Below are 27,667 nucleotides of genomic sequence, written 5' to 3'. Positions count from 1 at the left end.
TCTACCTCATGCTGGGAACTCACTGAGATCCCTCTCTCTCAGACCTAAACACTCCTTGGACAGGCTACAACAACAGCTATGCTAAGCTACCCAAAGATAACATTCTCATTTTACTGCCATAATAAAGGCAAGTGGTTGAATTTTGTCAGATCTTACAAGTGAACACAGCGCTGGCAGGAGCAACTTACAGAGGAAATGAGGACACGTGCAGGCAGCTCACTTTAAAGTTTCTACACTTCTTTTCAAAAGGTTTAATAGCATTTTAAGCCTACAAATCACAAAAGATCGCCTGAAATACAGAACAATTAAAACAACCCTTCTTGTATTCTTGTCTCTTGGTACAGAAGAGTCATTCCCCAAGTGAGCAGCTGGCTTTGGAAAGTGTCAAGACTTTGGGCAGAACTACATGCAACAAAATGAAGCATTAACGTTTAACTCACATTTTCCATGTTTTCATATGAGGCACCAAGTTTTTCTTCTGGAACGTCTGTTCTTAGAAGCAACTATGCTTGCTACTTACTTTGACTACAAATTTCACCAAAACATTTTAACATACAATTTCAGGGACCCAAACATCCCTGACAGAGATGAGCTGGAAAGCCCCGTTTAATTATTTTCTCCACTATTTGTCTGTTGAACAAACTTTGAGTTCCTGGAGTTTTTCACTTAGATAAGTGGTATCTGCCTCTGTCAGGTTTTCTGAATCTGATAGATTTTCAAGAAACCTGGTTCCTGCACAGGGCTTTCCTGTGATCGGATCTATGACATTTCCAACCTTGAAAACAATTTCAGCCAGTTCGTGTTTCACGTGTTTGCTCCTCCGCTCAGGCAAAGCCTTAAGAAGAACGATGTCTCCAACAACACACTGCTGCAATGGATCGTGGGCAAAATAGGTTTTCCTCTTGTTAAAAAACTGCGGAAGGAAGAAAAAGGAAACTTTGGCATTAGGATTCCAAACAAAGCAAACTTTTACACCACCTATTTGTTCCAGTTTTTTCCACATAAGTGGAGAAAATACTAACTGTTCCTGCTTGAAAAGCATTTACAAGTAAAAATGCTCTTATGGCACGTTAACATATAGATTCAAACACTAAGCATGCTTCCAATTATGTCTGCAGAAGAATGCCTACAGAATATATTGGAAAACTGACTAATTAAACATAGTGCGAGCCCACAAATCTTCCCTTTCCAACTCAGAAGTGCATTGACAAAGCACTTCAAAGAAACATTTAGCAGACAACATGCACAGGAAGCATCCTGACAAAACACACTGCTTGTCATCCCTCTGTACTCATCCTCACAGCCAAATCACTGCACAAGTCCCTTAGGGAACTGGCAGCATGAAGAGTTATCAACAATTCTAGGGGTTAAGTTAATAAAACATTCTTCTGCACAGTACAAAAGTTATCTGGCAAGATAAGATAACCAGCTTTTACCTTTAGTAAGTAAGGATCTAGTACAAGTCTTGTCACTCTCACTTTGGCAGTTTTCTGCATTTTGGTTCCTATGACTTTCCCTACTATCCATTTTGCATGGACAGCTCCACGTGGTACAGACATTGTTTAGTTATGGTCATCCAGTGCCTGGCAACAAGCAAGCAGACATGTTATTTTAACACAAAAATAACCAATTTCTGATCAATAGGAAAATTATGATTTTAGTTCTAGACTAACAGCTTAATTAGATTTTGTGGGAAAAACAGGGCAGATACAAGCAGTTCAAAACACTCTGTGGTATTCCCTCAGTCTTGTATTACATCATAAGAAGAGAAAAACATGCCCACAGTTACAGGGAGTTGCTTCTGGATGGGAGTAATGCTGGAAGTAACTTTTAGGATGAGACCTTATCCCATAGGGTCAAAAAATTCCTTTGAATAACTCTATTTCATACATGAGAGAAAGATGCATTCCCATTGAAATTAGTATGACTTTACTCCATACTCCAGCAGCTCACTTTGCTGGAATAGTCCGAGTGTATTCTGAGCAGTGCTAACCCAAACACAGGAGCCTATAAACACAGCTGACAAAGTCACTTACTTGTGTATATCACACGATTACCAGCCAAGCTCATGGAACCTACAGTAATGAACTTCTCAAAGCATGAGGCATCTTGCTGCGAGCGCTGCCTCACCTACAGCAAGCACAATTAACTGGTGAACTCATTTCTGCAAGCCACTTCACTTCCCGACCCTATTCGTTCTGCTTAAATAGGGCGTGCTTTCTGTATCACCCTTCTGAGAGTCACAGGAAAAGCTGATGGTGAACATTAAGACGCTTGGGTCTACATTAAAATTGCTGAATGCTCATCTCCTTTTTCCATCTATGCACTGCTAAGCACTGCCAACGCCTGCGGAATCTTCCTTTTTAACACCACGCTTGCTCAGATAGTGCAACCCATTAAAAACAAAAGAATAGAGGAGCACATACACAGCACGAAACGCCTCACGCAGCACAGCACGGGGCTGCTTTTACCATCCTCCACTCGGCTGTACGGCCCAGGGGCCTGGAGAAGGGAAGCGTGAGGAGTCCTCCACCTGCAGAACAGGGCTAACTACCAGCACACGGCCATCGGGCGGGGAGAGGCAAGCAAGAAAACAAGCATCTCTCACACGCACAGCTGGGCTGCTAGGAGAACGGGGGGCAGCGCCGCAGGGAGAAGGAAGCGGACGCAGGGAGAAAGAAGCGGACGCAGGGACGGCCCCGCGGCCCCTCAGCCCTCCACAGGCCTGACCGCCAGGCCCAGCCTCCGGTTCCCCGCTCACCGCTCAGCTCCGAACACCCCACGATCCCACTACCGCCTCCCCAGCCCCGACCCACTCTCAGCCCACCACCCCCCGGCCCGTTCGCTACCGGAGCCGCCGCCGCGCCGCCTCACCGGCCTTAAGGGAGCGGAGCCGGAAGGGGCGGGGCCTCAGCCGGAAGAGCCGCGCGGCGGGGGGCGGGGCGTCCCGGGGAGGAGTGAAAGGCGCCGGCAGTCCTCCTGGGGGGGGCGGAGGTACCGCTGTACGGGCGGTTTGTTCGCGTGCACCGTCGCTCTTTTGGAGGATAAATTTTTCTTATTGCCCCGTCCCTGGCGCAGTGTGAAGCCATCCTCTCCTGTCGTATTGCTGTTACCTGGGAGCAGAGACAGATCCCACAACCTCCTTTTGGGGACTTGTGGAGTGATGATGTCGCTGAGCCCCCTCCTCTTCTCCAGGCTGAACCATCCCGGATCCCTCAGCACCTCCTCACGGCACCGTGCTCCAAATCCTGCACAGCCCCGTTGCCCTTCCCTGGACACGCTCCGTATCTCAAAGCTGGCGATTTTCCATGTCAATAAGTGAACCACCCTGAACTGAGACCCGGATGGTTGTTACTGGTTATGTCGTTGTGTTAGAAATTCAGCTTAAATCTGTAAAATCAGTGGTTAATAAACACCCATTTTACAAACGAAACGCTGGAAAAAAAGCTTTGGTTGTGCCCATAGTTTGAGGCAATGTACTCCTGGCAGCTCCTCGCCTATACACTGGCTATCTTTCTATTTTTTCCCCGTTCTTTTAAGTCTTTATCACCTGCATTTGGGCTGCTGCCCACTTCCCAGGCTTTGTTGTGCCAACCTCTGTCACCACTGGCAGAGGGCAGTGAAGACGGCTGCTTTGTATGGCTGCAGGCTCTGAAATCGCTGGATCCAATGCTGTCCGAGGAGTCATTTGGGAGTTTATTCTAGTTCTTACAGTTCAGGCTCCTGGGCTGCTCCTGCTGGAGTGCCTTACTGCTTGAATTACAGCGGAGCAGGGAGGAGTTTTGCTGGCACAGGCAGGAAATGGTTAAGAGCCCTTCGTATCACCTGGGAAAGCGATTCTTTGATTTTTCAGAGGGCGCTAACATGCTGCACTCCGTGGGAAACAAAGGGAAGGAGATCAGCTATAAGAGTTGGTGCTGGATTTTATTTTCAGCGGCAGCGTGCGAGAGCTGGATATTGATGGCTGAGAAATAAAGGATTCCGGGTTAAATATTCTTTTCTTCACTCAGACAATGATCTGTGAAGCGGATCCGATTCCAACCGGTGCCTTGAGATAACTTCTTTCTGATTGAGAGGTAAGAACAAAACTCACAGCATTGACCCATTTTAAAACAGGGAATTCTTTGCTGAAGCTGTTCCACGGGCAGTGCAAGGAATGCAAGCAGGAGTAAACAGCCATAAGAAGCCCACAACACTTTCTCTTTTCCTTTATGGTGTGTGTGCTCCGTTTGCTTGCATTCATTTCTGAGCTTAAGAACTGAGAGAACCCCAATGAACAGGGGAACACGCGTCCGAGAGCTGCAGTAAATGTTTCAGCAATGACAGGAGAGTTTATTTGTGTTAATGTACTTTGGCACTTGATGCATCTTATGTTGGTTTCTCTTAAAATGCTTCCTGAGCCTTCTTTCTTTATACTGCATTGCACTCACAAGGGTTTTTGTTTCTGCATATGGGCTTTGCTAGCAAAGGGTACAGCTGCTGCCCTGTTCACATGCTGGACCCAGAAGGACAGACTGCTTCTGGGATGAAACACTGGGATCCTACAGTTTCCATTAATTCTTAGCCTGTATGCAGAGGGACCAATGAAGCCTCCCCTTAAAAAGCAATACTGACTTCTTGTGTGTGCCCCCAAAGCATCTGTTTCCACTGACGTTTGACTTACTACAATGTGATACTTCAGGTGATCACTGAGAGCAAGTGCCATGTGAAGGGAAACATCCAATGGAGAGCCCTGCAAACTCTCCCTTTACTTTGTAAATTCAGAACTGAAAGGGAATAGTACTCTCACTTGTGGCAAGGTTTATTGCAGCATGCAGCAGCATGAGGTATTTCTCAGTGTCTGTTTCAGTAATGCATGGAATTCGGGGATTTATTGAGCTTTTTGGGGAGTACTGATTTCATTTGCTTTGTTTCTGCTTTCAGTGAATACAGGCAGTACTGGCTGATGCAGGGGTTATTTCCCATTTTGATAAGCTGTGTAGTACAGTGGTGCAACCCTGCAGCCTGTGAGTGCCGTGATACAGATAAGCATCAGTCACTGCAAGAGTGGCTGTGCCAGTTATTCTGGCTATTGCTCACTGTTCCCAGTTTCCTTCCCCCACGCTTTATACAGGCACTGATTTCTTCCTGTGAAGAAAAGGGAAGACTGTAACCCAGTTAGAGTTGGTGGATGTCACCCCGGACATGAAGAAAGGCAGCACTGGGACTGTTTTCTTCCTGCAAATCAAATTCCTCATCACTGTGTTCCTGTTCCTCTCATCAAGCAAAGCTTTTTATCATAGGTAGCTTCCATAAGGCACAGGGGAAGCTGTGGACTTTCAGTTTTAGAGCCATCTGTTCCCAGATTCTGCCTGGACAGGAAACTTATTGCCTTTTGGGCAACCCTATTGCCCAATATTAACCCCCTATTGGATTAATATTGTCTTTGGGAAGCTACACCATGCTCTACTCAACCCCATTTTGTTGCTCTGGATCTCAGGGTTGGGTGCCCCTGGCAGCAGTTGAAACAAATCACTGCAGCTCAGTGACAGAAATCAAGTCTTGAAAGAAGTTATGCACAATTCACACTTATAAGCTGTGATAGTTGCAAATACCTGGAGATGGTTGCACTTAAACAAAAGACCACAAACCCAGATTGCCCTACTTGGCGTGATTTCTCTTATACAGATGTTATTCTAAAATTCTGACTGTTAAGTGTTTTTGCTTATGTTGGCAGTACCTGATGTTCACTTACACTATTTAGTGTGAAAATCTTTTCTATTTCTTCAGCAGGACCATCAATTAAAATGCAGCGTACATATCTTGGGAAAATTCGATATTCAAAAATGTCTTTTCACTGAGTCAGAATGTACTTTTCCATGGAATAAAAACTCTGGAAAGGAAAGAAAGAAAAAAAGAAAAGCTATTGGAAACACTGAACAAATTATATTGTCATTTCAACCAGGTTATATAAGAAAGAATGAGTTCAAAGTGAAGGGCTCTGGTGTTTTTTTTTGTTTTTTTTTTTTTTGTCGTATTTTGAGAAAATAAGTGCATTCTTCTGAAGCAGTTCAATTCTATCTGTTCAGCATTTTCCATATGGAGCTCTTTGAGAATGTTCTGTACTGGCCTGAACTCCGAGTTCCTATTTCACTAAATTGGCCGTTTTACGTTACGTGCTAGAAATGAGTTATGAAGTTTTCTTCTCTTTTTGTCTCCAGCCGTTGGGGTTTCTTCTTGGGTGAACAGAAGAAGGGTTTGTGTCTCATATTCCATGCTGCTTTGCAGTTCTACTGCTTTAACTGCTATTCCAATGGTGAAAATACTTGCAGCAATCCTCTGGTTTTGAAGAAAACCGGACAAGAAAGAGCTTTGGAGTGGAACAGGTTAAAACATAGTTGTGCTATTAGCTCTGCTGCAGCTTGCAGATTAGAGATCAAGTGCTTGCTGGAGTAATTACTGATGGTTCGGATGCTTCCACATGATGCTCTCCCTGTCAATATTACTGCGGTCACATTACACCATACTCCTACAGTGATTTTGTGGTTTTAAAAATATTCCTTTCCCTTTAATTGAAAGCACCTTTGTGTGCCAAGCAGAAGGACCTGAGCTCTGCTTAGCAGCACACACTGAGATGTTGCCCGAATTATAGAGGAACTGCACTCAGAGTTGAGATCTGTTTTGCTCTCCTTGAAAGAAGCATTCCCCCAGGACAAGGGCTTACCCTGAGAATAAGAATTTGGTATTTTCCTGGATATCCTTCATAGGATAGGATGGGGGTTGGAGCTTCATAATCCTTGAGGTCCTTCCCAACCCAAGCCACTCTATGATAGGATCATAGAATCACCAAGGTTGGAAAAGACCTCCAAAATCAGCCAGTCCAGCCCTCCTCTGTATGCCAATCCTGAAGCACACTGTCTTGTTCTGATGCCTTTTGGTGTGAATCATCCTTTTCTAGCACTGTTGGCACCTTGCAGCAATTAATTAAGCCTATTATTCCTCATCCTAACCACTGTTCACAAAGAACAGACACAATCCTACCTCGTGACATTTGTACTAGTTCAAATGTCTCTGTACTAACCAGTACTTTCCTTTTTACTACAGATTATTTTCTAGCCCTCAAATCTCTACTTTGGGATCTCTCCCCAGTGATCCCATTATCTTTCTTGCCCGAGACTGGACAGAAGACTTCAGCAGAAACCATAACAGCCCAATAGGAGGGAGAGGACTCCTGAATTGATCTCAGTGGTGTCAGCAAGATGAATTTTCTCCTGAGCTTTCCTTCTCCGCTCTGAGTTGTCCCAAGTTCTTACTCTCAACACTGGCAGATATCTGTTTGCTTTGGTACCCGAGTTATCTGTTCTGTCCCTGCAAGTCAAAAAGAAAAGCTTCTATATCCACTTTACCTCTTATTTAGCTATTTTTGGACAAAGGGCACATGCAAAGTAAGTGGAAAACGCTCAGTGTGTTTGCAAGCCAATTTATAGCTCAGCAAAAGAAAAGAAAGGGACGAGGTATTTTATAAAGTACTGGAGGGCACTAATGCAACTTCTCAGTTTAAACCTAAGCCTTTATTTTGGAATTGCTTAAGGAGAGATTGGAATTCTGCCATGCTAGAATAGCTTTACACTGTAGGAAACCAATAATGCCTCAGTCTCTTCCTGACCTGTATAATTCACAGGTACTAACTGGCTTGTGTGAGTCTGAGCTGTTAATTTTATAAAGCTTTTCTTTAAAAAAAAGAAATATGAAAATTTTACAGGCTGACTACTTGTGCTCAGCGACCACCTGAGGATTGCACAGTGCTGATTCCCACTAGCATTTAACCCCAACTCTCAGCGTTTGGTTTGCCTGCTATCCACAAACCCCTCATGGCAATGGAAATTGCATGTTTTTTTGTTTTTTTTTTTTTAAAAATGGTATGTAGTCAATCGCATTTAGAATGTAAAATTTATGAAAGGATATTGTGTAGGCTGCTTCAAAATTGAATTAATTTCACTTCAGAAGAAAAACCGCTGGAAAAAAAATTGTTCTAAATAGCTTTCATCGTTGTGCATTTATATGCCCCAGAGAAATGGGTAAATTCAGCTTAATTTCACTGCATTTATTTATTCCTGGTACTAGTATAATATCAGGGATTTAAGATCTCGTAATGTGATGGAATTCAGTAGGTTGGTTGCCCAGGGATTCATAAGTGATGGAAAAGCACTGAGTTGTATTTGATACAGTTTTTGCTGTGTGCTGTAGCTCTGTTTACAAGCAAAGCTTCCACTGAAGCATTTCATATGAAGGCATAGCAGCACATACAGCAAAGACCTTTGCTGAGAAAGGTTTTTCTCACCCTCCTTTACCTATCTAGCCATGAAAATGTTACTGGAATTCCTAGCCTTTAACGTAGCAATGTTTGGTTTCAGGTGTGGCTGTCCCTATAACCTAAAAAAAAAAAAAAAAAAAATGTCTATCCGAGGACTGAAGAAGAAACAACCAAAGACTTTTAAAGTCAAGATTATAACGGTGGATGCTGAGATGGAGTTCAGCTGTGAGGTAAGACTCCTTATGAGAAACTCTTTTAATCTCACTTTCAGCTGGGAGGGATTGTTTGTCCCAACTGAAACTAAGATGATTCCATTCATTATGACTCTGTAGTCAGTTGGACAGCAGGAAGCACCACTGTAGAACAACATGGAAGAATCCGAAAGTAGCAAGTATTCAGTTGATGGATGAGCTGGGCTGCAACAGATTCATTAATAAGATTAATTCCTAATCATCCAACAAAAGTGAAAAATGTGCATTTAGAGAAGGGCAGTTAGGAAACTGATGCCTGTTGGATCTGGCAATTCTAATGAGTTGAATGCCTCGTGGGGCATTTAGCATTTAGTTTATTAGGTCACTCAGACAAAGCACATAAATCACAGGCAGTGTGTTTCTGTGAGTTATGGATGTAGATTACTTGCAGACAGAATTGTGAAAATAAAGAATTTGGAAATCTCAGTTCAGAGCTCAGAGTCCTTGTTAACAAATCCAGCTTGATATATTCCTTCCTTTGCTCTCTTTCCTTTCTCCCTGAGTACTCCTTTCTTTCTGGGTTGATTCCCTGCTTTCCATCCAAATAGTGCCCAAAAGTTTATTTTTTTGCCATTAAGTTCAGTGACCGATGATGCGATGAGACAAAAATCATCTTTTAATATGTGGCCAGATACAAGAAACAGATGTGCAGACTCTTCAGTGAAAAGTGAGATACTGTGTGTGCGCTTTGGGACATCTGATCAAAGTTTGTTTTCTGTGTAGCTGGGATAGTAAGTTACTTTCATTCTGCATCTTCTCCATTAAGTTGCCTTTTTTTTTTTTTAATACCAGATTAAAAAACAATCCTGGCTAAACTATGCATTAAGTCCTACCCCTAGAAGACAAGCTCCTGCTCATTTAAATCAGAGTAGCATAAAGGCTTGGCTCGTTGCCACTCAAATAGCTGAGGTGTCTGAAAGATAGATTTGCTCTGATTGTTTGGCATTTCTGCTCTGTGCCCCTTTGATTTCCCCTGACCTACTCTCCAGACTCTCTAATTTGTCTAAAATGTAGAGTAAGATTTTTACAAATATTAATAAAACTCTGCCTTGTCCTCAGAGATCAGCAGTACAACCCTCATTCCCTCTGCTCACGAAGTGCCCAATGCTATGATTAAATGACTGCAGCTTTGAGCACTTGGGGGAAAGGAAGTAGGCATTACAGCTATTGCACCTCTGCTGTAGGCAGTTTTAGGTGTGTTTCATCAGAAAGCTAAAGGTGTGATAACAGTTCTTGGGAGAAAAAACAAATAATAACCCAGTTTGCCTGCCTAAAATACAGCAAGATCATTCAAGATAAATCTATTTTGCTTAAATTTTCTTTTTCTCTTCCAGATGAAGTGGAAGGGGAAGGATTTGTTTGACCTGGTGTGCCGAGCACTTGGCTTAAGGGAGACTTGGTTCTTTGGCTTGCAGTACACAATGAAGGGAATGTGTACCTGGTTAAAGATGGACAAAAAGGTATACAAAACAGGAATAGTAACCTAACAATCTTCTGCTCTTGAAGGACTTTTTTGTGTTGTTGGTTCTTTTTTTTAAGCTCAAGACCTAAAGGAACAGGTTAAGTGACAACCCATAATTCTGGATGATACATGGCTTTAGGACTGAATTTCATAGTGTTAATCAGTCTATTTGTACACAGTTTGGTCTGAAGTGTCACCCACCAATCACCACCACGCACCCTTACTATTAATGCATTACTTCATTGCCTGCCCTTCTGAACTATGAACAGTTTGCATTAAACACATTATGGAGCAAAATCAGTAACCAGATAATGTTATTCTGAAATGTTTCTGTATTATTTTCGCTGCTGATCTTTGATTTTGTCTTTAAACAGGTTTTAGATCAAGAAATCCCTAAAGAAGACCCCATTAGCTTTCATTTTTTGGCTAAATTCTACCCAGAGAAGGTAGAAGAGGAGCTGTTACAGGAAATAACCCAACATTTGTTCTTTCTTCAGGTCAGGAATGTTTTTAAACCTTGAAATCCTTCTATGTTCATGCTAGTCCCTTTGTATTATCTTTGATTTTGTTGGCTGCTCTTGATCTCAGAATGACTCTGCTGGTTTCAGTCATATCATTGTCTCTATAAATATCTCATTTTTATGAAATACAAACATCTCTCCTAAACACTATGGTTTTACATTCTGTAAGCTGAGTGTTTGACTTCTGCAAGGGCTTTGTTCTCATAATGGCTTCTTACTGTTTGTGCTAGAGAATGGGAGTTAAATTACTGGGACCTGCAGTTTTGTGTAAACAGCTTTTTACACTGCAGTGCTATAAAGAGATGGAAAGTACCACAATAATAGTGGGGTAGCAAAGTCTTTGACTACTGCAAATGAGAACAAACCCAAATACAGCAACCCCAGATACAGAAATGAAGGAAAAGAGTTGCTTACCTTTAGAAAACCTCAGGTAGGCAGGAATCTCCACCAAGATCACCTGACTACCACTGCCAACCCTTAAATGAGATCTGGAAAGGGGTGGATCCTGGCTCCATGCCTTCCAGTCACTCAGGTACATTGCTTGCACCTGAGCTCCCCTGGGTTGGCCCTGCCTTCCCACCAGGTGCTCAATCACTGCTTCAGGCTGTGACTTAGCAACTTTGGTGCAAATTCCACATCTGGATACTTCAGATTTGTTTAACTTCTAGTCGTCTTCATTCAAAACAGGAAAAAGTCCATTCTAGGCTGGCACTGCCTGGAAGACTTTGTTTTTGAAGCTAATGGAGAGAAGGCTGCAAAACCAAACATTTTGGAAATGTTTATTTTGTACACTCATAAGGTTTCAGATGGGATAAATAAAAGCAGATCAGTTATATAAATTAATGACCACAAAGCAGATTTTTACCAGATTTCCTACGCTTGCAGAGTACTGCCTCCAGTTGTCAGTCTGGGACTGAATTTCTCCAGGTTTCCCAAAGAGCTGTGGGTTCCCCATCCTTGGAGGTGCACAAGGCCCGGGTGGATGGGACCCTGAGCATCCTGATCTGATGGGGGGCAACCAGCCCATGACTAGGGTTGGGTCTAGATGGGCTTTAAAATCCCTTCCAAATCAAGCCATTCTGTGTTAAAGTATCTCCCCTAACTGGTCAGTGGTGATTTAGTATCAAGTGAAACCCTCCTTTTTATTGGCTTTAAAAGTTGCCTCGAGGCCTGCATCAACTGGACTCCTCTGGCTGCAGTGAATGTTGAATGAAGAAAGTCTCGAAAGCTTGTCATCGTCCTCTTAGATCTGCTTAGGTCTTAAGTAACCATTCCCTAACCTAGTTCTTTCACAACAAGAAGGTCTAGAAAAGACCTGCTATTAACTGTATGAACCTATGAAGTGCCTACGCAAGCAATTATGGTGGCAGTTGTGAAGGTGAGGAAGAGGAAAGGAATGGTGATAAGCAGTATGGGACATTAAGTTTTTTTTACCCATATCAACTGCAGATGGAACAAGACTCAGGACTGCAATCTATCCCTGAAACTAAAACTCCAAATCTTGTAAAAACAGCCCAAGTTGTTACTGAGGAGTCTTGTTGTGTAAGACTAGAGGAGGCATAATCACTAGAAAACAAGAACCTCCTAACCTGTCCCTTGTTAACACCATGGTAGGTTTTGCAAAATTAAAAATTTCCATGAAACAGAGGCTATCAGAAATAATAACAGTAACCCCATGCATGCACTGATGCTCAGAGCTTTGCAGAGGCAGCTTTCCTGTTTGCCACTGGCATTCCTTTTATCCCAGAAATTCAGTGTTCTATGACCTCTGTAAAAAGTAGTTATCTATATAAATAAAGTAAATACACAATTAAAAAAAAATAAACAAATGTGCATCAGCCTAGAAGAGGGAAGCCATGCTGTGGCTAAAGAGCAGTAACCTCAGTTACCTGCAGCTGTATCAGTAGGTATACAGGCATTGAGTTTTGGATGGTCACTTGCTTTTTGCCCCAACATCAGTGCCTTCCAGCTTCTCTTCTGAATTTCTGAATTTTCTGGCTGTTGCAGTCTTCTTCTGTGTTGCTTTGTTCTGGTATCTGCCAGCACTATGTGCCTGTGCAAGTAGATTGGACTATGGAATACAGTCAGCCTGCATCTGTAAATAAACAGTGTGTGTACACTGGTTCCCTGAGGAGGATGTGCTAGCAAAGTGATGGGGAAATGCTGTTAATCCAGGGGTTAATATACTAATTAAAACTTCATCTAGAACCCTTAACCACTTGGGGATTTGTTTTTTAAGCCAAGTTTGGAAAGGAATGAGAGCGGCAGAACACTTTTCCTAGCCTTTTAATCCTGATTTCACTTTTCTCTCCTTGAACCTGTCTCAACTAGCAGATGTACAATTAGCAAATTCTTCTCATTCCAAAGTAGAAAAACAAGACAGGAACAAATTGAAACTTGCAAAGTTTCCTGACTGTAAGAACTTCAGATCACACCTGGATGCTAACAGGAGAACGTGTACTGACATCTGGATGCCTACAGATTGCAGTTCTCCTGTTTCAGATTTTGCATATTAATATAACATAATGTCTTTTTGTCAAATCTGTGAATATTGTAAATCTCTAAATCTAAGTTTTCTTTAACAATTGGATAATTTGCTCCTTTTACAAGGATGTTGTATTTATAGAAGTGATTAAAACCAACAACAAAACGACCCAAAACCAAACCAAAAGACCTCCCAACAGTTACAGGGGATTTGTCTCAAGTCGTTCTCAGTTCTGAAACGTATTATTTGCACCATGGAATATGAATGCTGGAGCTTTCCAATTTGGAAGAGAAGTGTTTTCATTCTTTCCATTTTAACAGCTTTGAAAGAATTTTCTCTCTGTTATAACTCAGGTTCGTATATTGTGCTTAGCAGAGACTGAATATAAAGAAAAACTTTCTTGATGGTTCATTTCAGTTCACGGTACCTCCAGTTCCTAAATGTGCCTGTAAAGGCAGCTCAGTACTATCTCAAGTAATTTTTCTTCTTTGGAAATGTAGAAGACTGCGCATTATGCAAAATTTTCTTATCTTTGTGCTTGTTAATGGGCCAAGGATGTTATATCTGAGAGGCGGATTTGGGAAGATTAATTTCTTCTTCCTCCTTTGGTTTCCAGGTAGAATTACCCGATGGATTTAAAATCAAGCAACCTTGCATGAACTGTTACCTCTGATTATGCTAGCACCATAGATTACTTACACAAAAAGAAAGCTAACAGACTCTCTACCACTTATACTGTGCTTTCATTTTTAAGCCCTGTGTTTATGTTGTGCATAGACCGCTGTAATTGAATAAATCTAACACTGCTGTGAGGCAGTTTTCCCTTTGTGGGGTGTCCTTTATTCCATCCTTCTGGGAAGCTTGGAGAGATCCTCTTAATGCTTTTCAGTATAATGCATCCGTTGCCATTCAGAATGCAGCTGGACACAGCCTTTAGCAGTCCCATTTGGTTGGACCTGCCTGGGTGACCTCCAGAGGTCCCTTCTGACCTAAAACTTGGGTATTTTTTGTGTTGCAAAGCTGCTTTTTATGTGTTTTCTAGCAAAGCTACTTTTTTGTGCTTGTGGTTATGTAGCCCTTTGATGCTATTTTAGATGGCAAGTCAAATCACTGCTTGGTATAGCACATTTAGTAGGATGGTTTTTAATGTCTGAGTAGCTTCCGTATCATTGCTCAGTGCTGAAGGTAAAATCGTTACAGCTTCATTCTGGGTAATGAGTTGGTAATAAAAGGGAGCATGAGAAAGGTCCTCAATTCTACCTGTATGGAGAAACTAAAACAAAAAGCTTAATGAGATGAGACCTAAAAAATCCTCCACCAATTTATGAGAAAGGCTTTTTCCTCTCACTCTAAATTGAGCGATGTGATTGAAAATATAACAGTTCACAGAATCATGGAATATCCTGAGTTGGAATGGCCTCCCTGCATTAACATGGGAGACAGCCCACTGGCATTGCTGTGAACTTGGAATTAAGACTCTTCAACTTCCTAAAGGTCTTAAATATGAATATATATATATATATATAATGTAATGCTAAGGTTTCCTATGTTTCTGAATGTCACTTTATTGTTGCTGGTATCTCGTAATGGTGATAGCTGGTGCCAAGTTACAGTCTGGGCATGTCTAACTTCATTTCAGCCTGACGTAAGCCCTGACTTTGAGCTGCTTCTTTAACTTGCTCCTATTTTTTCCCCGATTTAGGTTAAGAAGCAGATACTGGATGAGGAAATCTATTGTTCTCCAGAGGCAACAGTTTTACTGGCTTCTTATGCTGTTCAAGCCAAGGTTTGTGCATAGCAGTGCTCATATTTTAGCCAAACACATATAGTGTGATGTATAAAATACTCAAGTGTTAAACTTTGCTGTTAAATTGGGCCCTGCTGGGAGGCACAACTGCTTCTGGGAAAAAAAAGCATTAGATGCCATTAGATTACCATTACAAGGATTTGGAGAAGGAATTAGTTTGCTATTTTATGCTATGCTTTCATAGTTTTCTGGGATTTCTTTGGATCTAGCACTTTAATGTAATTTTTCTCCCAGTTGGAGTTTTCCCCTGTTATAAAAATGTCCATGGATTGAGAGGTGCTGCTATCACGAGCAGTGGCAGGGCAGTATTCCTTAGCATCTTTCAGAGCATGGTTACCTTTGTGCCACCAAGAGCCCATGGTTCAGATGAGGGGAGCCTGTTTTCTTGTCCTCACACTGTATGGGACAACCAAAACAAATTTTGTGTCATCAAACTGCAGCCATTCAGCATTCTGCACCTCACAAGCTGAAGTGTCTTTTTTCTTTTCCCTTGGGACAGTATGGTGACTACGACCCAAACTTTCACGAGCCAGGCTTTCTTGCCCATGATGAACTTTTACCCAAAAGGGTAAGTCTGTATTATGTATAGAACCAAAATCTGCATCTCCCCTTTGCTGCAGAGCAGGTGCAGCTTTGGGTCTAACTAGAGCAGTAGGAACTGATTGTTTGCCTTGAATGTGGCGAAGTGGCTGAGCTGTGAACTCATTGCTGCATTCACAATGCCTGCGAGAGGCAGCACACGTATTTTTGTCTTCAAAAGGAAATCTGCCTCCTTCCTTCCTCCGTAGGTCCTCAGGCAATATCAGCTGACAGCAGAGATGTGGGAAGAAAAGATTACTGCTTGGTATGCTGAGCATAGGGGTATCGCCAGGTATGAAATAATTTCATTTTTTTGGAAACCCTGGATTGATCAGTAACCACTTCTTTGCGGCCTTCAGTGACATTTGGTTTTTGTAACTGAGCAAAGAGATACTGGGTTGTAGGCTATGCTGCTAGGAGCTTTGCTTCTTAAGAAAGGGAAAAAACCTCCATTCCCCAAGGGTAAAAGTATCATTGCACGTAGGGCAACCATGTGCTTGTAAACTGGATTAGCTTTGAAGCTGAGAGCTTTCGCAGAGCTTCACAACCTAAGAGTCTAAAAGCTGATGTATTTTATACCTTGTAAAATAAATAATAACAATAATAAAAATAATGATTCAAAAAGGTGTCAGCGTGCTTAGGAGGGTACCACAGCACTGCAGGCATCGAGCCATAGTTCCAGGAGTGAATTTTGGTGCTACTCCATGTGGATGTTCAGCTGCTTCTAACACATTTAGAATACCTGGAAATTCAATTAAACACGAGGTGGGAGCTGCTGACACCAGAGCCAGCCTGTCCTATTATTTCAGTTCAGTTTTTTGTTGGCTCTTCTAGATTAGCACTGTCTTTCCTGAATATTTTCCTCAAGACTTGATGCCTCAGTTTGGAGAGAGAACAACAGTGAGTGGAGAGGTTTGGCTCCTTTGGACTCTGCCCAAAGCACAGTTTAGAATTTCTCAACCAGCTTTGCTTCCCGAAGTGAATATAAGGAAAACAGTGGTAGAGGAGGACTCTAAGAAGTGATGATGCTGGAGTGGCAAAGCTAACCCACAAGGATAAGACTGGACTTGAATTTTAGTAAAGATCCCACTATATATGACTCAGATCAAAACAGATTCAGCTTTGTCTTCTGTAGAGATGGTGTTTTTATTATCCCTTTTCTGTTGAGAGTAAGACAGTGAAATTAAAGAAAGTACAAAGGACTGGAATGGCTGTTCTTTTTGAAATGGGAAATATACTGTCAGTTAGGACAGAAAGATTGGACACAAGTATAATCATCGCCTTATTCTCTAGGGATGAAGCTGAGATGAACTACCTGAAAATTGCCCAAGACTTGGAAATGTATGGTGTCAATTATTTTCCCATTGCTGTAAGTGCTGTATTTGAGCAGTTTGCAATTGCTGGAGGTGATGGTAGTGCTGTTCTAAAATCCTTCAGGGAGTCTGGAGCTGGGATTCCTGACTTCTGTTCTCTGCTGTAGGGAGGCTGTGTAGTGATTGTCCTCATTTGGTTTGCTTGCCTGCTGATAGGGCAGGTGGATACAACAGCAAAGGTTCTGCTCTGTGATTGCACTGAGTTCTTGAATAGCTCTGGGTATGTAATGGGAAGAAGGAGAAATAAACGAGAAGTTTGAGCTGCTTTATTCAATTGGATTTATTGGCTAAAAGTGGCAGCATTCATCATCTGTATTGTAGAAACAGTCGTTTTCTAAAAATAAAAATAAATATGGGTGAATTAGAAAAGCGTGGTTCTTGTCTATGGTTGTTAATGTCACCAGAAGGAGTGCTTATTAATATCTGTTGTTTTTCAGCAAAATAAAAACCATACTGATCTCCTGCTCGGCGTTGATGCCAAAGGTATTCATATCTACAGCATTAATAACAGGTTCTCTCCAAATAAATCGTTTGAGTGGAGTGCTATCAGAAACATTTCCTATAGTGAGAAGGAGGTAGGCTGGATCTGATATATTATTCTTTTAATATGGGTGAGGGTGTGGACTGGGATTCTTGGAACAGGCTGAAAGCAGTCACTGTTTAAATAATTTGGGGGAGGGGGAAAATCCTAGGGAGCTTTGTTACGAAAACTAACAGACTTGTCCTTCTGATGTGCTGCGTAATCTCAGTTCCCCTAAGAACCCAGGGCTGCTCTCAGCTCTCCAGAGAGAGCCCACTTTTCTGGTTCCTTCCCTGCTGCTTGTCCTTTGCAAAACAAGTTGGTCTCCATAAAAGATAGATATTATGAACGTCACCGTGGCTGGCTTCAGTTATCTCAGCGGGGATTAGATGATCCATAAAGACTGAATGCCATTTTTGCATGCTGAAGTTATCCCTGTAAATGAGGTCTGAAGCACACTGGCAAGCGGAGGCATGCAGGGAGATGTACACGTTTCTCTGCCTAAATTTTTTCCAGTTTATCAGTGCATGGTTTCAGCCTTCAGCACCGTCCTTCCATTACAATTCCACTGAGATTTCAGAGCCCATCTTCTATTTGTAGAAAGCACGGTGGGAAATGGGTGAAATCTGGAGTTCTTTCAAACCGTGTGGCTACATGGAAGGCTGTAACCAGAAAAACAAAACCCAAAAATCACATCAGCACCAGCATTCCTGGAATTTGCCAGCCAAAGGACAGCACGGTCTTTCCCTTTCTTTCTTTGGGCCTCCTGAAAAACAAAACAACTCAAAAGACAGGATGAGATCTGCTATCTGGACGTGCATACAGCAGGCAGGGCAGCCTACAGGAGAGTTCTATCTCTGAAGAATTTCATTTCCTTTTCTTTAAATTTCCCCTCTGGTCTGTGAATAACTCCCTATTGTTGGGGAATTGGGCAGCCCTCTATTAAAGCTCTGCTTTATTTGTTACCCAGTTCACAGCCCTGCTCCTCGCAAGGCTCCATCAGTTGTTACCTGCAGGCTGCAACGAGCTGTAGTACGTTAAGATCTTGGTGACTCAGAGGGTTTGAAATTATACGCTGCATTGCAAATGAATTACAGGAATAGAGTGCTAACTCATGAGTCACAGAGAGAAGGATCTTAAAGAATGGGGCTGGTTTTTATTATGCAGCCAAACCCAGCGCAGCATGTAAAGTAAAACAGTGCACACTGACCTGGCGGCATGAAAAACCTTTTATCTCTTCTGGAAACAGCTTGGGAGATAGGAGTGAAAATGTGAGAAAGCAGGAGCTCTAGTACTGTTATGGTCAGAAGAACAAATCCTTCAGGCCTTTGTGATATGGTTTGTTTGCACCTGAACTGGTTGGGATTCAGATTGGGGTTTGACATCTCCCTTATTTTATACCCAGAAGTCAGATTCCTAGCAATGCATTCTGTTTTTCCTGATAGCCAGTGTGTGTTCCAGTGTTCTCAGTACAGTTTGCAAGGCACAGGTGGTACTGATGTGAGAAATATCATCCAAACTGTCATTAGATGTGGCTCTGTAGGAGGCTTTATCTTCCAAAACGGCCTGTATAAAGGGAGCAGCCCTGGTTCTGATTCTTGTGAGCAAAGCACTTGGAATCACTCTCCCTGTGTTTGTGGCATAAATCGCTGCTTCCCTGGAGAGAAATGGAGATGGGCAAAAGTTTGCATTAGTATTAATAGATTCAGCTTTGTTTTTCCTACTTTTCACTGTTTCCTCTCATTTTTTTCCCCTTCTATCTGAACAGTTAACCATTAAACCTCTTGACAAAAAAGCAGAAGTCTTCAAGTTCTTTTCCTCTCAGCTCAAGGTAAACAAATTGGTGAGTGTCCTGTTTTCCTCCTCTAAAACTGGGCTGGCAATACTGAGCTCGTAAACCTGTGCAGAGGCCAGGGAGCATTGAATTTCAGCACATGTTTTCCATAGGATTCTTCTGTCTGGGAAGGCAGGGTGTGTATGGTTGTCCTCTCTCTGTGTTGGCAGAGGAGATGTTGGGTGAAAAGTGAGATATGAAGGAAGGCCCAAATTGCAAAGGGCAATGCAGGTACAGGAAAGGGGGGGTGTAGTACATGTGGCACTGAGGGATGTTGGTGGGCACGGTGGGGATGGGTTGATGGTTGGATTTGGTGATCTTAGAGGTCTTTTCCAACCTTTATGATTCCATGAAAGGGGCAAAACCGCTGCAGCATTGGCCTATCTGACTCCTGGTGGGTACTTAATTGACTTCCGTGTCTCTATTTCTGAGAGAAGCAGCAAGGAGAGGGTCCTAATCAGCTGGTTCATTCTGTCATCCCTGGCTGCTTCCTAGCACAGCCAGAGCGACTGGACCATTTCTCATTGAGCTTGTGGAGGGGCCATCACAGGTCACCATTCCCACACAGCTATCTCTTGGCTTTGACCCAAACCAGACAGGGAGGAAGGATGGAAAGAGAGCCCCTCATGTTGTTATGAGCTTTTCTAAACTATTACAAATCTGGGTATCAGCCTGCCCTGGATGTCACTGTCCTTGGAAGGGAAGCAACTGCCAGCACTTGTGCTGGAGTGAGAAATGTCAGATTCTGTCCTGTCAGGCTGCTGTGGGGCTCTTTTATCCACTGGATGGGGTGAAATTATGTCACAGTCACATTTTCTTTTCTTTTTGATTCAGATTCTGCAGTTGTGCATTGGAAACCACGACCTATTTATGAGGAGAAGAAAAGTGGATTCAATAGAAATTCAGCAAATGAAAGCACAAGCCAGGGAAGAAAAGGCCAGAAAAAAGGTACATTTTCTGCTCCTCTGTTATTGAAAAAGCTGATTATTATTCCAGCTGGTGCCCTTGCTATCCATACGTTGCATTGATATGTGTGTAGGAGGTGAAAAAACACAGAAGAATTAAGTGTGGGAACAGCTCTGTATGTGTATGCAGCATCTGAAGATGTAAGTGATATTTCTGAAACCAAATAGGTGATCAGAAAGATTTGGGGTACACAGCAGCTCGATCCAAGCATTCTCTCCCAGCAGTCTGAAATAACTGGTGTTACCAGTCAGTGGAGTTCATTTCTGCTGAAAGCGTAAGTAGCTTCAGCACTGCATCTCTGCTGAATGTCAGCTCACCAGCTTGAGAGCAGTCCGTCCTCCGTTAGATTAGTTTCTTATGCTGCCTCAGGCCCAGATGCGACTCTGCTGCAAACCCACAAATGTGGTATTTCTCTTTCCAGATGGAGAATCAAAGGCTGGCCAGAGAGAAGCAGCTCCGAGAAGAAGCTGAGCGAGCCAAAGAAGAGCTGGAAAGACGACTTTTCCAGCTGGAAGACGAAGCCAGGCAGGCCAATGAGGCCCTGGTGAGTAGCACGCCAGCTGAATATTCCTGTGCTTGAAGAGCTTTCTTGGTTTGGGAGCTCTTTTCTTTTCTAGAAGACTTACACAAAGCTGGAGAGGGCTGAAACTGGGAGAAGAGGGCTTGGTGCGTGCTGCATTTGGCATTGACAGCTAGAGGGATCAACTTCTGTCAGTTTTTGGTTGATGTCTCTGTCCATCTCAGAACAGTCTCCTTGCTGTGTAGAGATGAGAGGCAGGACAGAAGATAAGAGATTCTAGAGCAGTGGAGTAATACCAAACCCTTCAACTGTTTTTACTTTAAGGATTAACATTTTTATCCCTTGACCTGTTGACAGAAACATCTTCCTGATTGACTTCAAGGATGAAATTGAAAATGCTAGGCAAGGTAACCACAACAAATTGTTTCCTCTTAGCTTCGATCCCAGGAAGCTGCAGAGCTGCTGGCTGAGAAAGCTCAGATTGCAGAAGAAGAGGCGAAATTGCTGGCCCAGAATGCTGCAGAAGCAGAGCAAGAGCGACAGAGGTTGGAGATAACAGCTCTGAAAACCAAGGAGGAGAAACGCCTGATGGAGCAAAAGATGCGGGAGGCAGAATTGATAGCTGTGAAGCTGGTGAAGGAGTCTGACCGGAGGTTGGATTTGCTTGAGCTGGGATTGTGTGGCCCCTCCTGAGTTGCCTAAATGGAGAGAGTGCTATTTTAGTCAAATCAGGAGTGTGGGGGTGAGAGCGCAGCAGGGAGGGACTTTTCCCAAGGTCTGTTGTGCTCTGTCTCTATACTGAAAATCACCAACGATTCATGTCAGAATACTTGTTTTGCAGAGCCAAGGAAGCGGAGCATCTGAAACAAGATCTACATGAAGCCAGAGAGGCTGAACGGAAAGCAAAGCAAAAACTCTTTGACATAACCAGGCTCAATTATCCTGTAAGTTTCTGCTCTGGGTACCACTTCATCTTGGGAGATAATCAGATATTGATTGCATGTTTGTAGCCTCGTCAAAGTAGGTTGTGTCACGTTCCATCTAGCTGTGGGACAAACACCTACAGGACCAGCTGCTGATTGAACACAGTGTAGCTGCAATTGAAATTATATTTTTTCAGTGCATTGAGTCCAGAAGTTAAAGATGAGACAAATATTAAAAAGCAAAACCACCACCAACAAAAACTGAACCAAACAAAACCAAAACCAGTTATTAACAACCAGGTGTTGTTTGTAACTGGGGAGCAGAGAATGCCTGCATTCGTCCCTGATGCTGACTCTGTGCCATCTCAGTCAGGCAGTGTGTTGTGAAGGTGGTTGTACTGAACCAGCTGTGTTGTCCAGACATGTGAATTGCACGTGAGTGTCTTCAGGCAAAGCAAGAAGGTAATGCTAGGGCTGTGTGCCCCCAGTTGCTCTTCTGCTTCACTCTTGCTGAGAATGAATTCCCATTCTTAGCTAGAAATAAGGAACACTGCAGTCCAGATATTTCTCTGCATTTGGATCTGGCTTGTGGACTGTAGCAGTTCATCTGGAGCCACTCAGGTAGATGGAAAGGGCTTCAGGGACGTTTGTTTCTCATAATGTATGGTACCTCATGGAATGGCTCAGCATGGCACTCTTGAAGAAGCTGGTGAGAAATCCACAGTCAGTCAGATCTTACCAACAGTGCTTATTTTGGCTCTTTCAGCACATGGTCAAGTACCCACACTATTTGCCAACTGACACCAGAGATGCCAACTTTGACAAAGGGTCCATCAAGCTGGATTTGAAGGACATTGACCTCAAGAGACTGTCCTTCGAGATAGAGCGAGAGAGGTATCAGTATGCTTGTGGTGTAAATAAAGAAGAATATATTAACTGTGGAAAGTACAGAAAAGAAAAATTGTTTGGGAATCAACAGGTCACATCCTTAACACCTCAGTCTTCTTGTAGGTATGACTGGAGGTCTTTTACTGAACTGGTGCAGGTTGTGTCTCTGTAAGACTTGCTGTTTTACACACAGAAAAAGTTTCAAGGTGGCATCAAATCATGACAGGTCCAGAACCCTCTTGTCTTAAAGACTATTATGTCAAGCACGAAGTAGTTTGTTTGAATAATAGCAAATTAGAGGACAGAAGTTTCCCTCTAGTGTTAGAGTGTGGTATTGGTTTGGTTCATAGGCTTTTCCTCTTGGTCTTGAGGGAAATTCTTGGTTAGAAAGTGAATACTGAGGGGTTGAAGTGAACTTCCTTCTCTCTGGAGCAGAGAAGTGAGGCTGACATGTAACAGACTTAATTTTGCCTCTCTTTCTCTCTCTCTTTCTCTCTCTCTCTCTATATATAAAGGCAAAATTATGCAAAGATTTCCTCTCCTTCTTATCTCGTTATTGAGCTTTGTTGTGCTAGTAAGCTTTTTGTCTCTGATGTGTGGACTACAGGCTAGATTACTTAGAAAAGAGCAAAAAATTTGAAGATCGACTGAAAGAACTGAAGTCTGAAATTCATGCTTTGAAACTAGAAGAAAAACAGTCTGGGCTTTACTCTCACTGGAATGAAGTATTGGGATCCTTGGATCGCTCCTTAGGAAATGTATGTAACCTCAATTCCAGCCACTTCTTTAAGCATAGTGTGGTCTCTCGTGGTTTGCATCCCATTCTCATTCATGTGCTTTGTGGTTGTTATTAATCTGTTGTAAAAGTCTTGGCTTTCTTTTTAATTCAGGCAACAAAGAACTAAACTCAGATTTTGGTCAGAAGTTTCTTGTTATATACACAAACACTCTTCCTGAACCAGGGCAAGGATAAGGGCTGTCTTTGCTTTCCATATATAATAAAAATGACCCTGAGTAAATTGTTTCAGAGAGAAGGGAGGATGGAAAAACTGAGGGAGGATGACCTGTATTCTCTGGCAATGCATTTTATGTCCTTTTTGGCTTAATAAATGTTGATGTAGAGAGGGCATTAAATTTCCACGTGCTCTTTTCTTTTAAAGATCCCATCGTGGATGAAAACCTTTGAAACTGGCGATTCATCAGATATAAATCTTCATAGGCCTTTCCCTGCTTACTCGTTAAATCCTACAAGCAGTTGGCCTTGTACCAACAAAATCCAACACACGGTGCCAGTGCAGAAGTCATCTTTTCAAACCAATTCCTTGATTGCCAACAGTGTGGGCACAGGAACCAGAAAACAGATTGTAAAGGTAAGCAGAAAGTAAATTCCCAAGTAATGATCAGAGGTTTAGAGTTCAGAGTAGAAAAGTGTGGTTGGCTTTATAAAATCATAGAATCGTAGAATTGCTCAGGCTGGAAAACACCTTCAAGATCATCAGGTCTAACCACAAACAGTTCCACAGATGGGACTGTTTTATCCAACTCTCTCCACCTCTCAAACAACAGGTCACAAAGCATGGCTGTTCCACAAGTGTGGAGGTCCTTCATTGAAGCACCACTCTATAACTTCAAGGCCACCTGTTTTTTCTCCCTTATGATCAAAGCTGGAATATAAAACTTTAAGTTTTGGTAAATGAAAGTGATGCCCATGTGCAGTAGAATTTGTTAAATTTTATTTGTATCAGCCAGGCTTGGAAACGAGGAGAACTTAGAACAAGAATCTGTAGAAATAATGAATTTGGTCTTACAGAATAAAGTCAACCCATTTTTCTTCTTGACTGGAGTGAAGAATAGATGCAGTGTGTGTTCAAGAAGAGCTGTAGGAATGTACAGTCCTGTGCAACTGGAAAGAAGTCAGCTTCCTCCTGGCAACGCTAATTGTGTGAAGTACTGGGAGTACTGACATTTTTTAGTAAACAAAACTGGGGGTTTTCAGGATCAATTAGAGGTTGTAGCATATAACCTTCAAGATCTTAACCTTTGGGGTTGTGTGCTTAAAACTAGAAGGAAAACAATTCAGTGTAGCAACAACTGAGAAAGCTGTTCTTTCTATTGCAAGTAACAAATAAATGTTTTAAGACTAACCTGACCCCTCGCAGGGCTAAGGCAAATAGATCTGTTTCAAGAGGAAAGATAAAGCCATCACAGGGCATCTTGTAAAAGACTCTGGTCAGATGAAAAGGAGAAATTGGACCAAGGCAAAGTAGGTTTTGTTTCAGTAGGAGTTCAGAGCGGAACTAATTTTTCCCATTTGCTTGCATGTAGGTTCAGCAGCATGACTCAGATGTGATCTACATTTGAAGAGCCTCGTCTCCTTACCAGACTGGTGAAACCTGATGGCATCTGTTTGGCTGCCACAAAATGCACCCACATAAGAACCCTGGTGCAGCTCTGTCTCCTGACAGCCATCAGCACAGAGATGTGGTTCTATAGGTAGCAGTGCCATTTGGCTTCCAAGCAGGTCGCATGAGCTGGGAGCACTAAAACTGCCAGTGTAAAATGGCTCATGGCTTTGGGTACAGTGGTAACCATACACCCAAAGGAGCATTGTTTACTTTTTAATGCACTTTTGAAAAAACACTTTATACTTCTAAGCCTTCCTCCCCTATGTAATTCTACACACTGACTTACCAAGATGGTTCTTTTTGTGTAGAAGGGATGCTAGGTGTCCAGGAGACGTTTGGGATGAGAAGAAAAATAGTCCATCAGCTTGGTGTTCACCTACACAATAGATTAATTCTGGTTTGGGTCCTGCCCATGGGACATGACTCTTACAGAACTACTCAACCTTGTAGTGTTTGCCTGCCAAATATTTTCCCTTTTCTCCCCAAATGTTTCTCTGTTCACTTAATTGATTTTCATTTCTCTGTGAGAAATCTCAGTGTGTAATTCCAGACGTAGAATTGGACATCTTCAAATACCTCTTGTTCCTGGGGGAATCCATTGTTTGGAATGCAAAGCTTCTGTTCTCTCTACATTTCCAACTAGATCGAGCACTTTCTGTTGCTTGCTGCTTCAGCAAACTTTGCATACATTAACTTGTTTCCCAGTTCGGTGTGACACAGCTTCCAAATGAGACAAAGACAAAAGATGTTAGTGATGTCTGCTAAAGCTGGACTTGCTTCTGATGGAGAAGTGCATGCAGCAAAATGTCTGCCTCATTAGGAAAACCTGCTCATATTTTCTCATTTTGTGTGTGTTTAAGTGTCTGTTTCACCAATAAAGTCTGAGGACTTTGGGGAAGCAGGCGATACACAGCTGTAGCTAACGTAGCAGCACAGTTGAGCATGTGAGACGTGGTGTAAAAAATAGATGCAAATGGTAAATATCTAGTTCCAAAAGCTAAAACTAAGGAAAATACATGAAATAAAAAGCTTCAATTTTCACTTGCTAGTAACAGCTTTGAACTGAGTGTTGTGTCAATATTGCAACAGCATTAACAAGGCAACTTGCAAGAACAAACATGCAAATCCCCTCTGTATACATCTACAACAAGCTGAGCACAGTGGGGGATAGCATCTGTAGCCAGCTCTCTGCTCAGACTTCTAACAGTCATGACAGTTACATGGCAAGATACACGTAACTGCTATCTGCAGCCCTGTCCTGCTGTCTTTTCTCCTAGCCTTAAGAGTGGCTGCTGCTGCTGTTGGCAGGAGGAGGGAAGAGTGGTGGAAAGCTTAGAGTGGTTTGAGTTGGAAGGGCCCTTAAAGGCCACCTGGTTCCCTGCAGTGCACAGGGACACCCACAGCTCCATCAGTGCTCAGAGCCCCTCCAGCCTGACCCTGGGGATGTGCAGGGATGGGACCCCATCACACCCCTGGGCAGGGCCTCACTGCCCTTTCTGTAAACAACTTCGTCCTTATATCCAGTCTAAATCTCTTCATGGCTCTGATATTTTTACAGGTTATTGCTTGCATAATTTCTGATTGGTTTGGGGAAAAGCCTTCCGCATGAGATGGAGAAGACACAAGGGGCAGAGGCAGATGCAGTGAAAGCCCCAATGTTGGGCTGGTGGCATTGGCCAGAAATGGACAGTGATGAGATAGGAAACACTCGTAGTGGAAAAGAATAAAAAGCAGTTCCGGACTTGTCTTTCTCAGCTCTTGCATGGGGAGAGGAACGGGGTGAAGAGTGCTGGGACTTCCCTGTCTTCCAGTTTCCTCTTTTATGTCCTGATGTAAATAACAAAGCTTATACCCTTATCCTTCCTTTCTCCGTCACATTTGAGCTGCTTCATGGGATGGGGCAGGAGGGAAGTGAAATGCTCCACAGCCATGTTCTATTCATTTCTTTGGACTCGGTAAAAATCCTGTGTGCCACAATGCAAGGGAGGACAGAGTCCCACTGCTGCCAGATTGAAAGGAAGCCTATCTGTACAAGTTGTTCTCAGCCTGTGGGCTTAGAGGTATTCTTTCTGTGCATTGCTCTTCTGCAGCACCACGTACCTGTACAGATGTTTGAAAGGTGATTAACAAAAAGGCAAGAAGTTATTGCAGAAAACCAGGTGAACATAGATGTACTGGTCTGGTGCTGGGAAGGCACTGCAAAGAGAAGTTTGCTTAAAACCTGAGTAGATTCTTGAGTGATTATACTTGGATATCAGTGCTTCTGATGCCTATGCTCACTAGTAGTGTTGGCTGCTTCACCAAACAATGACAGCTGTATTGAGAGCGTGGGGTTTTCCTTCATTTGGAGAAAGTGAGAAGTGTGAGCCCTGAATTCCCCCAGAGCAAAGTGGAGAACAAAGATAGGCTGTTCTAATCAGTCACTGCAAGATTTGTCATCCAAAAGAGCGAGGTGTTCATCAGGTGATGCTGCCAGCAGCTTTGAATGACTGGGGCTGGAGATGGAGCTGATTGTGGTGATGGTCTGTGGACCTGCAGGCAGCAGATGGTGCTGAAGTGCAGCCTGTTCAGATGTGCTCCTCATCAGCTTGGAACAACCAGGCTAGGAGGCCCTACATTACAGTTTGACAATGTCTGCCAATTTCTATGTTCCCACACCAAACTGAGCTTGCTGATGTTTCTCTTCATGGAGTTTAACCTGTCATAATTTTTGATGGGAATTCAAAATGTGTAAGTGCTATAGTCTGAGAAGTAATTATTGCACACACAGCTTAGTCCCGTGGGTATGAGCTAGCTCCCAGTGTTGCAGAAATATCCTCTAATAGTCCTGACACATTATT

General features: G+C 42.7%; 2 protein-coding genes across 8 annotated transcripts; one reads left to right on the top strand and one right to left on the bottom strand.

The window, feature by feature from the left end:
* Window positions 1–236: 236 nt before the first annotated feature.
* MRPS17 (mitochondrial ribosomal protein S17) lies at window positions 237–2,936 on the bottom strand. 6 transcript variants are annotated; one of them, XM_090122685.1, is made up of 5 exons: window positions 2,850–2,936; window positions 2,427–2,533; window positions 2,037–2,130; window positions 1,437–1,583; window positions 237–913 (listed from the first exon to the last, which is right to left on the bottom strand). In XM_090122685.1, the coding sequence occupies exons 4-5, from the start codon at window positions 1,557–1,559 to the stop codon at window positions 623–625; spliced, it is 414 nt and encodes a 137-aa protein (XP_089978811.1). In that variant the 5' UTR covers window positions 1,560–1,583; window positions 2,037–2,130; window positions 2,427–2,533; window positions 2,850–2,936; the 3' UTR covers window positions 237–622. The 6 variants fall into 6 exon arrangements, with proteins under 6 accessions (XP_089978811.1, XP_031447634.1, XP_031447638.1 ...); XM_031591774.2 differs by lacking the exon at window positions 2,037–2,130; XM_031591778.2 differs by lacking the exon at window positions 2,427–2,533 and having other exon boundaries at window positions 2,850–2,933.
* Window positions 2,937–3,032: 96 nt separating this feature from the next.
* Window positions 3,033–26,262, top strand: LOC116228123 (merlin-like). 2 transcript variants are annotated; one of them, XM_090122663.1, is made up of 18 exons: window positions 3,033–4,076; window positions 8,394–8,523; window positions 9,879–10,004; window positions 10,381–10,503; window positions 14,715–14,798; window positions 15,319–15,387; window positions 15,608–15,690; window positions 16,692–16,767; window positions 17,209–17,346; window positions 19,060–19,134; window positions 19,960–20,073; window positions 20,513–20,635; window positions 21,047–21,264; window positions 21,453–21,555; window positions 22,301–22,428; window positions 23,030–23,180; window positions 23,583–23,792; window positions 24,748–26,262. In XM_090122663.1, exons 2-18 carry the CDS (start codon window positions 8,434–8,436, stop codon window positions 24,781–24,783), a joined length of 1,947 nt encoding a protein of 648 aa, XP_089978789.1. In that variant the 5' UTR covers window positions 3,033–4,076; window positions 8,394–8,433; the 3' UTR covers window positions 24,784–26,262. The 2 variants fall into 2 exon arrangements, with proteins under 2 accessions (XP_089978789.1, XP_031447640.2); XM_031591780.2 differs by lacking the exon at window positions 3,033–4,076 and having other exon boundaries at window positions 8,037–8,523.
* Window positions 26,263–27,667: the final 1,405 nt, after the last annotated feature.

Source organism: Phasianus colchicus, chromosome 21 (genome assembly GCF_987193195.1).
Source record: "Phasianus colchicus chromosome 21, bPhaCol1.hap1.1, whole genome shotgun sequence".
In the NCBI taxonomy this organism is placed as follows: Eukaryota; Metazoa; Chordata; class Aves; order Galliformes; family Phasianidae; genus Phasianus; species Phasianus colchicus.
This window is presented reverse-complemented; position numbering and strand designations above follow the sequence as displayed.

Excerpts from the sequence above, each read along its gene's own strand:
- MRPS17 (XM_090122685.1), bottom strand. The coding sequence starts at position 1,559 with ATGTCTGTACCACGTGGAGCTGTCCATGCAAAATGGATAGTAGGGAAA. Across the intron at positions 914-1,436 it reads TAGATCCTTACTTACTAAAG|TTTTTTAACAAGAGGAAAAC; the intron begins GTAAAAGCTGGT and ends TTCCTTCCGCAG.
- LOC116228123 (XM_031591780.2), top strand. The coding sequence starts at position 8,341 with ATGAAAATGTTACTGGAATTCCTAGCCTTTAACGTAGCAATGTTTGGT. Across the intron at positions 16,768-17,208 it reads TCAATTATTTTCCCATTGCT|CAAAATAAAAACCATACTGA; the intron begins GTAAGTGCTGTA and ends GTTGTTTTTCAG. Across the intron at positions 20,636-21,046 it reads GGCAGGCCAATGAGGCCCTG|CTTCGATCCCAGGAAGCTGC; the intron begins GTGAGTAGCACG and ends GTTTCCTCTTAG.